At 40.6% G+C, this 14,727-nt stretch overlaps 1 protein-coding gene across 1 annotated transcript in view; it reads right to left on the bottom strand.

Moving 5' to 3' along the window:
- Positions 1-11,571, bottom strand: part of anapc1 (anaphase promoting complex subunit 1) — a 54,073-nt gene extending 42,502 nt beyond the window's left edge. The window contains exons 1-10 of the mRNA XM_053620614.1: positions 11,385-11,571; positions 6,165-6,406; positions 5,759-5,920; positions 2,638-2,680; positions 2,427-2,527; positions 1,877-1,959; positions 1,668-1,741; positions 1,196-1,341; positions 665-888; positions 47-256 (exon numbers count right to left, since the gene is read on the bottom strand). Coding sequence (XP_053476589.1) covers positions 47-256; positions 665-888; positions 1,196-1,341; positions 1,668-1,741; positions 1,877-1,959; positions 2,427-2,527; positions 2,638-2,680; positions 5,759-5,920; positions 6,165-6,380 — 1,259 coding nt within the window. The 5' untranslated portion in view covers positions 6,381-6,406; positions 11,385-11,571. The remainder of the gene's footprint in view (positions 1-46; positions 257-664; positions 889-1,195; positions 1,342-1,667; positions 1,742-1,876; positions 1,960-2,426; positions 2,528-2,637; positions 2,681-5,758; positions 5,921-6,164; positions 6,407-11,384) is intronic.
- Positions 11,572-14,727: the final 3,156 nt, after the last annotated feature.

Genomic DNA, 14,727 nt, shown 5'->3' with positions numbered 1-14,727 from the left:
GGTACAATCATATGTATGCCTTCATTGTATACAGGTTGTGACTAACCTGTAGGAACTAGTGGTCTCTGTCCACAGCTGCTCAATGCAGAGGTCAGGCAGGATGGGCTCCATCTCAGGCATCAGGGCTGTTTCATTCAGCGTGCTGTTGGGGGACGCCTGCAGGCTGTGTCCACGGGCTGACGGTGAGTGGCATGACACATTGAAGCGCTGCGTTCCCGTAAAAGAAGGTGCCGCCATGCCAGGGGAGTGGGCTCGGCTAATTATTAAGCACACACAGCGAAGAAAAACACTCATGTTGGAAACATTGTTGCAACTAAAATACACCAGGTTATAGCTAGGGATAAGATACTGAGCATCTGCACTGGGGGGTTCTGGGTAGGTTTTGACACATTTTCTGATCCACTGAAATTCCATGTCATGAAACAATACGTATTACATATATTAACACATATATATTAAAGGCATGCTGCTATTCCACTTGTACTGTTCTTCACAACTTGTAGAGTGTAAGTTTTAGTCAGTACGAGGATGTCAGTGTCGATTATCTTAACAAAAGTGGAAAATGTGTAATCGGTTAAAGGAAAAATAAAAGTGGAAATACTCCAATAATTGTCAGATGTTTAAATAAGATGCGAGTGTCTGACGAGCGCAGAGTCTGCCTGACCTGAGAGCGGCCATGTTGGAGATATTGGGCGAGTGTGCACGGGAGTGCAGTGTGGGTGAGGTGGGCACACGGCTCTGGTTATGCAGGGCATGGCAGTGCAGGGGTGAGCCGGGGGAGTCCAGCCGGCTCACGCTCCTCAGGTGGGCACCAAGGAAAGTGGGTGCGGCTGTGGGGGTCTGAGCTGGCCCATCCTGACTGGGACACTTCAAAACGGTAGCTTGCTCCTGCAGGGGAAAACTTCAGTTTGTAATTCATTCACATAGTCGGCATTTCCATAGGATTGTTAAAAAAAAGTCTCTTAAGAAAAAAGAAAAAAAAAAATACAGCAGAAGTACTTTTGCTGAGTCAGCACAGCAAACATGCTCAGTTTGTGTCAAAATTGTAACAACATTTAATTTAAAAAAAAAAAAAAAAATGTCTATCAAAGTTTTGTGTGTGTATCAAATTATCTACTGAATATGCAGAATAAACTGCATTGTTGTGGGTTTAAGCACCGAACCGAACACAAGTTTTGAGCTGAATCACTGTTACCTCTGGTGTGACTTTGCGCAGAGCCCAGATAGTATGACTGCACTGCAGTTTGTCGTAGGTCATGATGATGGAGGGTTCAGCACAGGAGAACACCACTTGAAGTGCGCTGTCAGATACATACTGCAGGCGCTGTGTCTCAAACAGCCCTGCCACACCCAGACAAACATGTTAAACTCGAGATAACGCTGCCTCCATATACAGTCTCCCCCAAAAGTACTGGAACAGCAAGGCCAATTCTTTGGTATTTTGCTACATAATGAAGCCATTTGGGTTTGAGTTCAAAAGATGAAGATGAGACGTTAGATCAGAACTTCAGCTTTCATTTCCTCATATTTACATCTAGATGCATTAAACAACTTAATACATGGCCCCTTTGGTGGCAGACCACCCAATTATTAGGTGATCAAAAATATCAGAACACGTGTTCGACGACAGTTGTAGCTCATAAGAGTCGGAACGGACTGCATCTCACCTGCAGACTTGCAGACAACAGGGGCTATTTCATCCAGAGGGTGGAGCATGCTAAAGAGGGTGGGAAGAGGCTCCCTGACAAGAAAAAACAACAAAAATGAAAACATATGCACACACAAACACCTTAACCTCACTTTAATTAAATGCGTGCAAGTTAGATAAAATAACATCACCACTAGCCAATGAGGACAAAAACTATGAAATAAGTACCTTGAGGGGCTCAATGGAGCATCAGATGTGAGATTTTTGCGCCCAAAAAGCAATCCAAACTTAGTGGGCCACAAAAAGGAGACCTAAATTGCAAATAAAACGGTTATTGTACACTTAGTTCACATGGTACCATTTGTACATAACGAGCTATCATGCTAATGCTTAAAACTTATCTTATTTCTATTAGTGACACATTATGTAACAACATCGTTAAGAAATAACATTTCTTTTAATAACTACTAGTGGACTCGGACTTTAAAGACTACTTTAATACTGACTAGTTCTAAAGTTCTAAATAATCAAATATATACACTAACCATAAGGAATCGTTCATGTCTGTCCAATATCCACAAACAAAATAAAACAATACCACGGTAAAAGTCCTACAAAGTCCTCTGCAATGTTGTATAATATTTTCAAATTATTTTCAATAAATTATACACCCATTACAGTAACCTGTACATACTGAGCTAAATCAATAATTTATTAGGCTTAAAATACTCATATAGCACGAATATGACGATGGTACAGTACACCTGGAACCATTTACCTGAAACGGCAGCGGGGAGATGAAGTCCTTTCCACTCACAGAGTGTACATTCACGCATGCGCTTTGGACTATACAGACACACTGTTCAACTGTGTCCTTTTCTGAAGTTCAAGGATAGAGAAGAGCTCAATTTTAGCAACATTTGACAAAGGTTCACAATTACACGCACATGAAGAAAATAAACGTAGCCAGCGATGCAAAATAGGCTCACCCTCTTTCCGGGATTGAGGAACAATGAAATTACACCACAGGGCCTATAAAAAGAGTAATAAAATACAAGAAATAAGCCTCCTGAACAGACATCATTTTACATAAGGTACATACAGTGGTGCTTGAAAGTTTGTGAACCCTTTAGATTTTTCTATATTTCTGTATATGATCTAAAGCAACATCAGATTTTCACACCCAAGTCCTAAAAGTAGACAAAGAGAACCCAATTAAGCAATTGAGACAAAAATATTATACTTGATCATTTATTTATTGAGGAAAATCATCCAATATTACATATCTGTGAGTGGCAAAAGTATGTGAACCTTTGCATTCAGTATCTGGTGTGACCCCCTTGTGCAGCAATAACTGCAACTAAACGTTTCCGGTAACTGTTGATCAGTCCTGCACATCGGCTTGGAGGAATTGTAGCCCGTTTCTCAGTACAGAACAGCTTCAATTCTGGGATGTTGGTGGGTTTCCTCACATGAACTGCTTGCTTCAGGTCCTTCCACAACATTGGAAATCAGGTCAGGACTTTGACTTTGGTTTTAACCATTATTTGATGGAATGAATTGTGTGCTTATCCTAGAGGTTCACATTGGATCACTTTCCCAAAAAAATAAATGACCAAGTATAATACTTTTTATCTCATGTGTTAAATTGGATTCTCTTGGTCAACTTTTAGGACTTGATCTGATGTTTTAGGTCATATTTATACAGATATATAGAAATGTATATTTTTTCCACATAGATTTACAAACTTTCAAGCACCACTGTAAATACCTTAAAGAGCAACTCCAGTGGCCTATTTTTGCCACTGCCATATCCCAGTGTCTACATTATCTGCATCACATAACCACTGGTTGTGGAAGGGTATATTTGCCAGGACAAACCATATAGTGATGTGTAACTGGGTCATTTTCACAACTCAAAATACTCGACAGACAAAATGAACGAGTTTGTTAATTCCAGAGAGCTGATCACGACTCTATAAAGCATCTTGCTCTTTTGCCACCAACAAAGCATAATGACCGAATGTCTTCGGCGCTTCTATAACACCAGCTGTGTTGCCTCTCTCACGTCTTTGTTTTTGCTCTGCATGCGCTGCAAAAGAAGTTAAATGTTAAAAGCTTATTAAAATCTTATAACTGGCGCCACTTTAATGCTCATTTTAAACCTGATTGGGGAACTTGGCTTGCCGCACACTAAGATAATTTTGTCAAGCTAATAAACTTTATTTGGTCGTATACTGTGGTAATGCATGTTTATAATAATCTGACCTTTTTATACAGACCATTTGCACAATATATTTATGCAATAATAGGGAGAAAGCACAGAAATGACGCTCTGTGCACCACATTCTAGAAAACAAAACGAGACCTTTAAAAAGCTTAGAAAGATTTTCTTGACATCTTGTTGGTTTCATCTGACTGCTGAAGACATGGACTGCCAAGAGCTTACAAAGTATGCACAGGATCTCAGCATTCAAAGATATATCATTTAGGAGATGGGTACAGAGGAATTTCCGAAAGTCATCAAAGGGCCAGAAGAAAAGAACAAAAAATATATATAATAATAATAATAAAAAAAAAACTTATCAAGGAGGCTGTCAAGAGACCTACAGCAACATTAAAGTAGCTGCAGGAATAGCTGCCAAGGACTGGTCACTTCCTGCATGTGACAATCTCTCATATTCTTCACGTTTGGACTATGGGGTAAAGGTGGCTAGATGGAAACCCTTTCTAACAAAAAGAAAAAACACCCAAGCCTGCATACATTTAGCCAAAATGTGTTATGGCTTGATCAGACTTTTTGGGCTTAATTTTAAAAGATATGTTCATTGCAAGAACAAGAGAGCTCATCACCCAAAGAACACCATACTCATGGCGAAGATGTAATCAGCATCCATATTAATCTACACACACTGAGCACTTTATTAGGAACACTATACTGATACTGATTAGGGACTCCGTTTGCTCTCAGAACAGCATCAGTTCTTCGTGGCGTGGATTCCACAAGATGTTGGAAACACTGCTTTGAGATTCTGGTCCATGTTGACATGATTGCATCTCGCAGTTCCTGCAGGTTTTTCAGGTGCACTTTCATGCTGCGAATCTCCCGTTCTACCACATCCCAAAAGTGTTCTACTGGATTCAGACCCGGTGACTGGGAAGGCCACTGAAGGACACTGAACTCAACGTCATGTTCGTAAAACCGGTTTGAGATGACTTTTGGTTATTGACATGGTGCATTATCATGCTGGAAATAGCCATCAGAACATGGTAAATTGTGACCATGAAGGGATGCACATGGTCAGCAACAATACTCAAATAGGCTGCGGCATTCAAGCGATGATTGGTATTAACGGGTCCAAAGTGTGCCAAGAAAACATTCCCCACATCATTGCACCACCTCCACCAGCCTGGACTGTTGAAAAGGCAGCTTGGGTCCATGGATTCAAGCTGTTGGCACCAAATTCTGACACTACCATCTGTGTACCTCAGCAGAAATCGAGATTCTTCAGACCAGGGTACATTTTTCCAGTCTTCAACTGTCCCATTTTGGTGAGCCTGTGCCCACTGCAGCCTCAGCTCAAGTGGGACCTCAAGGTTTGACGTGTTGTGCATTCTGAGCTGCTTTTCTACTCACCAAAACTGTACAGAGTGGTTATCTGGGATTCTGTATCCTTCCTGTCAGCTCGAACCAGTCTGGCCATTCTCCACTGACATGCTCATCAACAAGGCATTTCTGTCTACAGAACTGCTGCTCACTGGATGTTTGTTCTTTATTGCACCATTCTGAGTAAACTCTAGAGACTATTATGTATGAAAATCCCAGGAGATCAGCAATTATAGAAATATTCTATACCTCAGTCTGGATGCAACAAGCATGACGCAGTCAAAATCACTGAAATCACATTTTTTTCCCCATTCTAATGGTTGATGTGAACTTTACCCAAAGATAAAGTACGATTTTATGCACTGCTGCCACACGATTGGCTGATTAGATACTTGCATAAATGAGTACGTGTACAGGTGTTCTTAATAAAGTGCTCCATGAGTGTATTATACATTTGGTATGGATAAGGTAATTTTCCCCCTCCTGTACCATATTACTGATACCTGCTGAACTGGGCTGTCCACAGTGAAAGCCTTGTACACATAGGAAGCTTGATCCTTGGTCCCACGGCTCCAGATGACCATGTGCCCGGCCACGTACAGCTCCTCTTCATATTCGGCTTCATCACTGAACACAGCGGAGCCTTTCCTCAGCTGCCAGGACTCCTGCCAGACAAAGACCAATGTAAACCGTGGGGGAATTTTTTCACAAGACATCTGTCTGTTTGTCTACACTTTACAATGCATTTTTGGACTTCCTACCAGATGTCAATTAAAACTGCACAAACACCATATAAATGATGAAATATTTCGTCCTACACATTGGCGAACGAGATGCGCGAGAGCTGGTATTCTGAGAATCAGTGCTTAAATGCAGAAAACAGTAGTGTCGATGAAGAACACCACCTACTTTCTCTCTCTCCTGGAGGCTGACCTCCTGCAAGGAGCCCACCAGTCCCGCAGCTCCGTCAGAGCACCAGAGCTCGGGGGCAGGCTGCAGCTGGCGCAGCTGGAGGTTCACGGCGCTTGGGTGGCGTTGGCAGTGCTCACGGCCGAACGGGACAAACGGCTGCAGTTCCCCAGCGGCTATCATCATGGCAGCTCTCTCTTCATGCACGTTCGACATGAGTCCCCAATATCAGCATTTTATTTCTGAGAGAGAGAGAGAGAGAGAGAGAGAGAGAGAGAGAGAGAGAGAGAGAGAGAGACAGAAAGGGAGAGAAAGAGAGAAAGAACGAGAGAGATAGAGAGAGAAAGATAGAAAGAGAAAGGGGGAGAGAGAATAAATGCTTCAAATTGTAAAATGGTGTTCTCAAAAATATCTTTGGGAATATTGTTAAGGGAAGAGTTTCCAAGTTTCCCAGAAAATCCAAAAGGGAACCAAGTATTGGCTTGAGTTTAAAACCCAGACAGTAAAATATAGTCTGCACACGTGCTGTGGTCATGTGATTTACTAATCATCAAGCGCAATATGGATGGCCACAATCCTTACAAGTGCTGATAATAAAGGGCAAAACGAAGAGTTTGCATTGAAACAAGGTGTATGAAGTACACAAAGGAATTTTTTATATTGTGGCAAGAATGTGTACACCAGGAAGACACTCCCATGTCTGTGATTTATAAAGATTTATATCTCATGTGAATGGATCATAATTCCTGCAGATGTCCTCCAGCAACATTACTGGGTCTGGGTATCTTATCCTGGAGAAAGAATTAAGGGATTTAATCTTTTTGTTTCCATTTTTTTTTAATTATTATGATGATGATATATGCATGGCTGAGCAAAGAGACAGATTAATAATACATTTTTTCATCTTCAAGACCAGGATGTTTTTTCAAATGGCTAAATACCAGGCAACACAGTGGCACAGTGGATATCATTGCCACCTCACATGCCATGGTTCTCGGATCCTCATGAGCTCAGGTTACTGTCCGTGTGGAGTTTCCTCCGGGTTCTCCAGTTTCCTTCCACTATCCCAAACCATGACAATAAGTGTGAATGTCTGTGTGCATGGTGCACTGGGATGGACCGGCGTACCACCCCGGGTGTATTTATCCTCACGTCAAATGTTTTAAACCCTAACATCCTTATTAACAAAGGATGAAAATCTTTAACATTAAGAACAGATATTTATATTTAACAATTAGGTTAGAGACAATAAACCTAGATCAAATAGTTCAGGTTTTCTTTTTTTCAAATAGAAAAACTGAACAGTGACGTTTCCGTGATGTATAAAATTGACCAAAAATGTCCATGCCAATGCTAATCTTTTATTCATGCCTAGAATTCTCAGGTTTTCCTGATTAGATACTTTTAAGCTGGTTTCACAGGTTGATTTTTCTGTCAGCAGTCTAGAGATTGGATATTGTGCTTCCATTAGACTTATTATATTGATATGTTAAAAAGATATCCATAACCAATCAAATTTATTGCTTAAGCTGCATCTCAGCCAGCTCCCTAGTTCAGTAGTCAGGTCACTGATCAAGGAGTCGGCCATTTTAAAGGCTGTCTCAATCGCAAAATCCTTCTACTGCACTGGAACGTTTGCTCCCTAAAAAAATCCCTCGATGCATCGCAAAAACCAGGTCACATCAATGCTCACTATGTTCCCTTACTGGAAATGACATATTTTCTGAAGCCTCTCAGCTTAAAAAAAATGGCGGAAGAAGTCTCAGCCAACTTTGTCTACAAATGTGAGTAGCTTATCAGTCTTGTTGCGCTCAAATGATTTTTAACTTTATTTGATGATCTTTCGTTTGTTTGAATCCCACAACTTTTAAGTGTTTAATGGTTAATAGAAATATCCATTAGCAGCCTATGATCTTGTTTGAAGTACCATAACAGAAACGTGTGTGATTAAGCTAATAAATTTCTGACATATAATGTCAATGATGATTTGGGGTGCCATGTAATTTGCTGGTGTTGGTCCACCATGTTTTCTTGAGTCGAGAATCAATGCAGCATCTACCAGGAGATTTTAGAGCACTTCACGATTCCATCTGCTGACAAGCTTTACGGAAATGCTGATTTCCTTTTCCAGCAGGTCGTGGCACCTGCCCACAGTGCCAAAACTACTAGTAACTGGTTTTATGACAATGGTATTACTGTGCTTGATTGGCCAGCCAACTTGTCTGACCTGAACCCCATAGAGAATCCACGAGAGACACCAGACCCAACAATACAGACGAGCTGAAGGCCGCCATCAGAGCAACCTGGGCTTCCAGAACACCTCAGCAGTGCCACAGGCTGATTGCCTCCATGCCACGCCGCATTGATGCAGTAATTCAAAAGGAGCCCCGACCAAGAGTGCATAAATTAACATACTTTTCAGAAGGTCAACATTTCTGCATTATAAATTCATTATTATAATCTTTTGAGATACTGGATTTTTTATTTCTCTGAGCTGTAAGCCATAATCATTAAGATTAAAACAAAAAAAGGCTGGAAATTTTTCACTTTTTTGGTAATGAATCAATAATATATGAAAGTTCCACTTTTCGAATTCAGTTACAGGGAAAAAGTAAACTTTTCCACGATATTCAATTTTTTTTTTTTAGATGTGCCTGTATATATATATAAAAAATAATTATACCCTATGGAAATTGCTGGCTTGTTTAACATATTTGGACATTCGACCCTCTTTGAAACAGTGCCTATTAAAGTTGATTTACTTGAGCAAAAACCACAAGGAAAATTCGCTTTCAATCATTTATTCAACAGAAATATCAATAGATGTGATATTCTTCTGTGGAAAAAGTAAGCACACCCTTGGCCTCAGAAGCTAGTATTGCCCCCTTTAGTAGGAATAACTTCTTGTAGGAGTTTTGCATAATTGTCCACCAGGCTTGCTGGATATTCTGACCACTCTTCAATATTCTTTCAGTTGCGAGATGTAAGAGTTTTCATGCATGTGCTGCCCGTTTCAAATCCCCCCACAACATTTCAATGGGATTCAATTCTAGACTTTGACTAGGATATTCCATAACCCTCCATTTCTTCTTTTTGAGCCATTCCTTGGTGGATTTGCTAGTGTGCTTAGGATCATTATCCTGTTGAAAAGTCCACTTTCAGTTCAACTTCAACTTTCAGACAGATGACCTCACATTATCTTCAAGCTCTCTTTGATATGATGCAGAATTCATAGTTGAATCAATTAATGCAAGCTGTTAAATCCCTGAGGCAGTGAAGCAACCCCAAACCATAACATTTCCAACACTGTGCTTCACAGTTGGTATGAGGTGCTTCTCCTGAAAATCTGTCTTTGGTCTGCATCAAACATGTCTGCTGTTACTTTGGCTGAACAACTCTATCTTTGATTTGTCTGTCCAGAGCACATTATTCCAAAAGGCCTGGTCTTTGCCCATGTGCTCACTGGCAAACTGTAGTCTTGCAAAGGATTTTTCCTGGCATGTCTCCCATACAGGTCAAATTTGTACAATCTCTTTCTGATTATAGAAGCATGCACTGTGACACAAACAGTTGCAAAACTTACTAGCAGATCCTGTGATGAAATTTTGAGGTTCTTAGAGACTTCTTTTTGCATCAGACGGCCTGCTCTTGGATTGAATTTGCTGTGATGGCCGGTCCTGGACAAATTAGCACTCGTTTGAAATCTGCGCCATTTGTAGATGATTTTCCTTACAGTGGAATGATTTATTTAAAATAATTTGGAGGTCTTTTTAAATCCCTTGCCAGACTCACAGGCATCCACAACATTTTTCTGAAGGCCTTACAGAACTCTTTAGATCTTGGCATGATGACACCACACACCTCAACAGCAAAGTGTTCCCACCAGACAGATACAAGAGGGGTATAAATAACACAGGATCCACCTGCACTCCCTAAACAGGTTCTAATCTCTGGCACCCAACCCAAAATAATCAACACCTAATCATAATTTTATGGCTTTTCTATGTGACTGAACTGTTTCTTTTTTGTGCGTCATTTGATAAAGTGTATCAACTTTATTAATAGGCACTGTTTCAAAGAGGATCAAACGTTTGCTTGTCCAAATATGTCAAAAAAGCCAACAATTTCCATGGGGTGTGCTTACACTTACATTTATTCATTTAGCAGACGCTTTTATCCAAAGCGACTTACAACTGAGGGAATAAAAGCAAAGCAGAGAACAAAATAAGTAGTGCTATCCTGCAAGATGTATAATTGTGTTCTAGAGAAGCAAAGTGCGCAGAGTAAAGGTGTAAGAGCCAGAGCAAGTTTTATTTATTTTATATTTTTTAAATAATGTGGGGCTTGGCATTTTAGGTCTTAATTAAGTGCTCACGGAAGAGGTCGGTCTTTAGCTGTTTTTTGAAAATAGTGACCGATTCTGCGGTCCGGATTGAGTTTGGAAATTCATTCCACCACTGAAGGACAGCTAGTTAGTTTGTGTACCTATTTTTTCCTCAGGACTGTATATACACATACTCATTACCAGTGAAATATACACTTCCCAGCATGCAACAGCAGTGAGCTGGGCCTCAGAACATTAGTGCTGTAACACTGCTCCTGTATTAAACTGTGTGTAGGTCTAAATACATGCCTACTTATTATAGCAATTATTTATGTCCACATATGGAATAATACAATTTTAGGATCTTGGTGTAAGCAATATGTAAGGAAACTGCACGTTTTAATACTGATTAAATCAAATGTATTAAAACAGCAACGTTACATACTGGACTTGTCTAGCTTCAGCTGATATTTGTGTGTTTTGCTATTGGCTTGTTTTTGTCACGCGGACTAGCAACCCTGCAGAAACATTTTTAAAAGTTTTTTTTTAATAAAATAAATAACTAAATGTTGTTTATTAGCTTGAAAACTTGAAAATAAAGCGTATTTTCCCAACTGAATCAGCTGAGAATATTTACACTGTATTTGCAAACGAAAGGAAATTTTAAAGAGGCATGATGCTACTTATTAGCTTGCTAGCTAGGAAATTAGCTGCAAGGCGTAGCTGTTTGTTTGTTTTGACAAGACGTTTTTAATAAAACGTTAAGTATTTTTCACATTCACTGACAAATACTCTATATAAACCCTCTCTGTGACTCAGCTGTTCTTACTTTAGAGACACCGTTAGCTAAACAAGCTAGCGACTATTAGCAGGCAAGCTATTCACTGATAACAAACCTGGTAATAAGGAATAGCCTGGCTCTTGTCTTGGAGTCCGGTCCTTTCTTTCACTGGATGTCACCAGAACGTACTAGCAATTACACCCGCAATGAAACGAACTAAAACGAATGATAAGCAGTGAAAATGAAGTAAAAACACACTTTCAAATGAACGCGGACATCTTTGCAATCCCGTGAGTCTCTGCACCGAGAGCAACCAATCACAACGAGAGCTGAGGGGACGCGTCACTGTGCAGGGAAATGCATAGGAACTGCACATCGACCAATCAGCATGCAGAGTTTCTCACACACAAACCATAACGCAGTTACTAACTATAATGCTATTCAAAATCTTACCTCCTGTATAATCTGATATATACTCACTGGTCACTTTAAGAGGAACACCAGTACCCCTGCTCATTCGTGCAATTATCCCATCATCTTATCATGTGGCAGCAGCGCAATTGAACCCTTTCTCTTAGTACACTGCCGTTCCATTTCCGCCGTCAGAATGGACCTTTTCAATCAGTATAGGCAAATTAAGTCTGAGTCAGGACACTGTTGGGTTTCTGTGTGTAGAGTATCATGACTGTGTTTAGCTGCTGGTGAGCAGTGCAGAGGGAAAGAGGAGGGGTGTGAGCCTGCTGCTGGGCAAACAATTCACAGCTCTCTATAAAAACATTGGTACAGAGATAAAGCGGACAGCATAGCTAAAGCTTTTTGATAGTAGAACACCGTATACAGCCACCACAATAGAAATATAACATTTAAACATAGTAGGCTAAGTAAAAAATTAAAATTTTAAGAAATACTTATGAAAAGCTGTGTGTGCAGAGTTTGCATGTTACCCGGTTTCCTCCGGGTACTCCCCAGTCCAAAAACACGTGTTGTAGGCTGATTGGCATTTCCAAGTTGTTCATAGTGTGTGAATGGGTGTGTGAATGTGTGTCTAATTGCACCCTACGATTGGTTGGCACCCCGTCCAGGGTGTTCCCCGCCTCGTGCCCCGAGTTCCCTGGGATAGGCTATAGGCTCCCCCACGAGCCTGTGTAGGATAAGCGGTATGGAAAATGGATTAAGAGATGGAAAAAACTGCATATGAGTATATACTACTTGTATATGAGTCATTAACCAGTGGCAGTGGGATATTACAAATAAATTCAATGCTGAACATAGGCACCCCCAAACCAGCAGAAATTCCTTCTTTTTTTGGCCTCTGGTTAAAAGAGTTAAAGGTCAAACGCTTCGGTTAGTGTTCACATCAAACATCAGAATGAAGGGGAAATGTGGTCTCTATGACTTTTTGGTGCTGGTTGGAGTTTTTCAGAAACTGCTGATCTCCTGGGATTTTCACACACAACAGTCTGTAGAGTGGGGAGGGGGGGTGGGGGATTACATCCAGTGAGATCATGCTTTGATCACATTTGATATTTGATGTGAGCATTTACTTGACCTAAATCCTTTGTGTGTGATTTTGTATATTACGCTGCTGCCACAAGATTGGATTCACATTCACATTTACATTTACGGCATTTGGAAGACGCCCTTATCCAGAGAGACTTACAGAAGTGCTTTGAAGTCTCTATCAATAAATACATCCTGATACTGGTTCACTAGGTCACGGACTAAGAATACCATCAGTCTAAAAAATCTGTTGGGGATGTAATATAGTAAGAAATACACACAGACAGCACATTTTTTTAGATGAAAAGTGCTAATTTAAGTACTTTAGGAAGAGGTAGGTCTTCAGACGCTGTTTGAAGACCGCCAGTGACTCAGCTGCTCGGACATCTAGGAGAAGTTCATTCCACCACCTGAGTGCCAGAATAGAGAAGAGTTTTGATGCATGCTTTCCTTGCACCCTGAGAGATGGTAGATGATTGGATGAATGGATAATTGCATGAATGAGCAGGTGTACAGGAGTTCCTCCTGTTTTGATTTATTCATGTGTTGTGTGTATTATATTTACTATCTTCCTGTTGATTGCTGTTCATACTGTACCTTGTTCTTGCATGCTGAGAAAAGTGAGGAGTCTGTGTGTTCTAGTGAAAGATTAGGAGTGTGTGCTCCAGTGAAAGATAAGGAGTTTGGATTGTAGTGAAAGGTGAGCATAGGAGCCAGTCCTCAGTCACTGTTCATACATTTTCAGTAACTGATTTATCCTAGTCAAGGTAACCGTGGATACGGAGCCTAAGCTGGGAACACTGGGTGCGAGGCAGGAATTCACCATGGATAGGTCACAAGTCCATCCATTTGTACACACGCATTCACACCTAGAGGCAATTTAGATTTGGGAGGTCAGAGGAAACCAGAGAACCAGGAAAAAACCCACACGGACACGGAGAGAACATGGGAAACTTCACCCAGACAGTAACCTGAGCTCGGGAACACTACCCACTTTGCCGCTTCATAGCTCACCACTGAACTGCCTCTCAGTCATTTTGATACAGCTGAATAGTCTATCATGCAGTGACTCTTCATATATGAATCCAATATATCCTTCGTGTATTCATTCATTTATCGATTCATCTTCTGTTTGTAACCCTACATTACCGTACACTTCACTACTAATGGAAATGTGACTAAAATGGATTAACGTAGTGTTAAGTAGTGTTTCACTACAGGGTTTGTGTGTGTGTGTGTGTGTGGATGGGTGGGTGTGTGTGTGTGTGGATGGGTGGGTGGGTGTGTGGGTGTGTGTGTGTCTGGGTGCTTTTGTGAGCATGTCATATGTTTAAATGTTGCTGTGGAATCTCTGACAATTTTGACCTTGAAGGGACGTTTGGCATGTGTGTGTGTGTGTGTGTGTGTGTGTGTGTGTGTGTGTGTGTGAGAGAGAGAGAGAGAGAGAGAGAGAGAGAGAGAGAGAGAGAGGGGGAGAGAGACTGAGATTGCTTGGTTGTCTTCAAATCAATCTGTTGACACGAGCAGGTGTCTGAGGGGACAGAGGGAGTCACGATCTCTCTGTTTAATAGCAAGAAACTATTTGGTTTCTCCCAGTGTAGGGCCAGCAGGGGAACAATTAACAGCATGAAGCACCAAAACCTTTTGTGATTTAATACAGAACAAATCTGCAGCAGGTAAAAAAGGGAGGAGGAATGTTCAAAACCACAGAAAAATGGACAGACAGACAGACAAATAGACAGACAGATGGATAGATGATAGATAGATATATAGATAGATAGAGTAAGCTTTTATATACAGTAAGCTTTTACAAAATTGTCAGTAAAATAATATTTTATGAGGTGTAATGTGAATGATACAGTATTGCATACAGACTAAACAGAATTCCCCCCCCCCCCATAGTTTCCTATATATAAACCAACCAATAAAGTCTTTTTATATATGAATGTTCTTTTTTT

The sequence above is a fragment of the Ictalurus furcatus genome, chromosome 3 (assembly GCF_023375685.1).
Source record: "Ictalurus furcatus strain D&B chromosome 3, Billie_1.0, whole genome shotgun sequence".
Classification (NCBI taxonomy): Eukaryota; Metazoa; Chordata; class Actinopteri; order Siluriformes; family Ictaluridae; genus Ictalurus; species Ictalurus furcatus.
The sequence above is the reverse complement of the archived record's forward strand: the minus strand, read 5'-3'. Positions and strand labels throughout refer to the sequence as shown.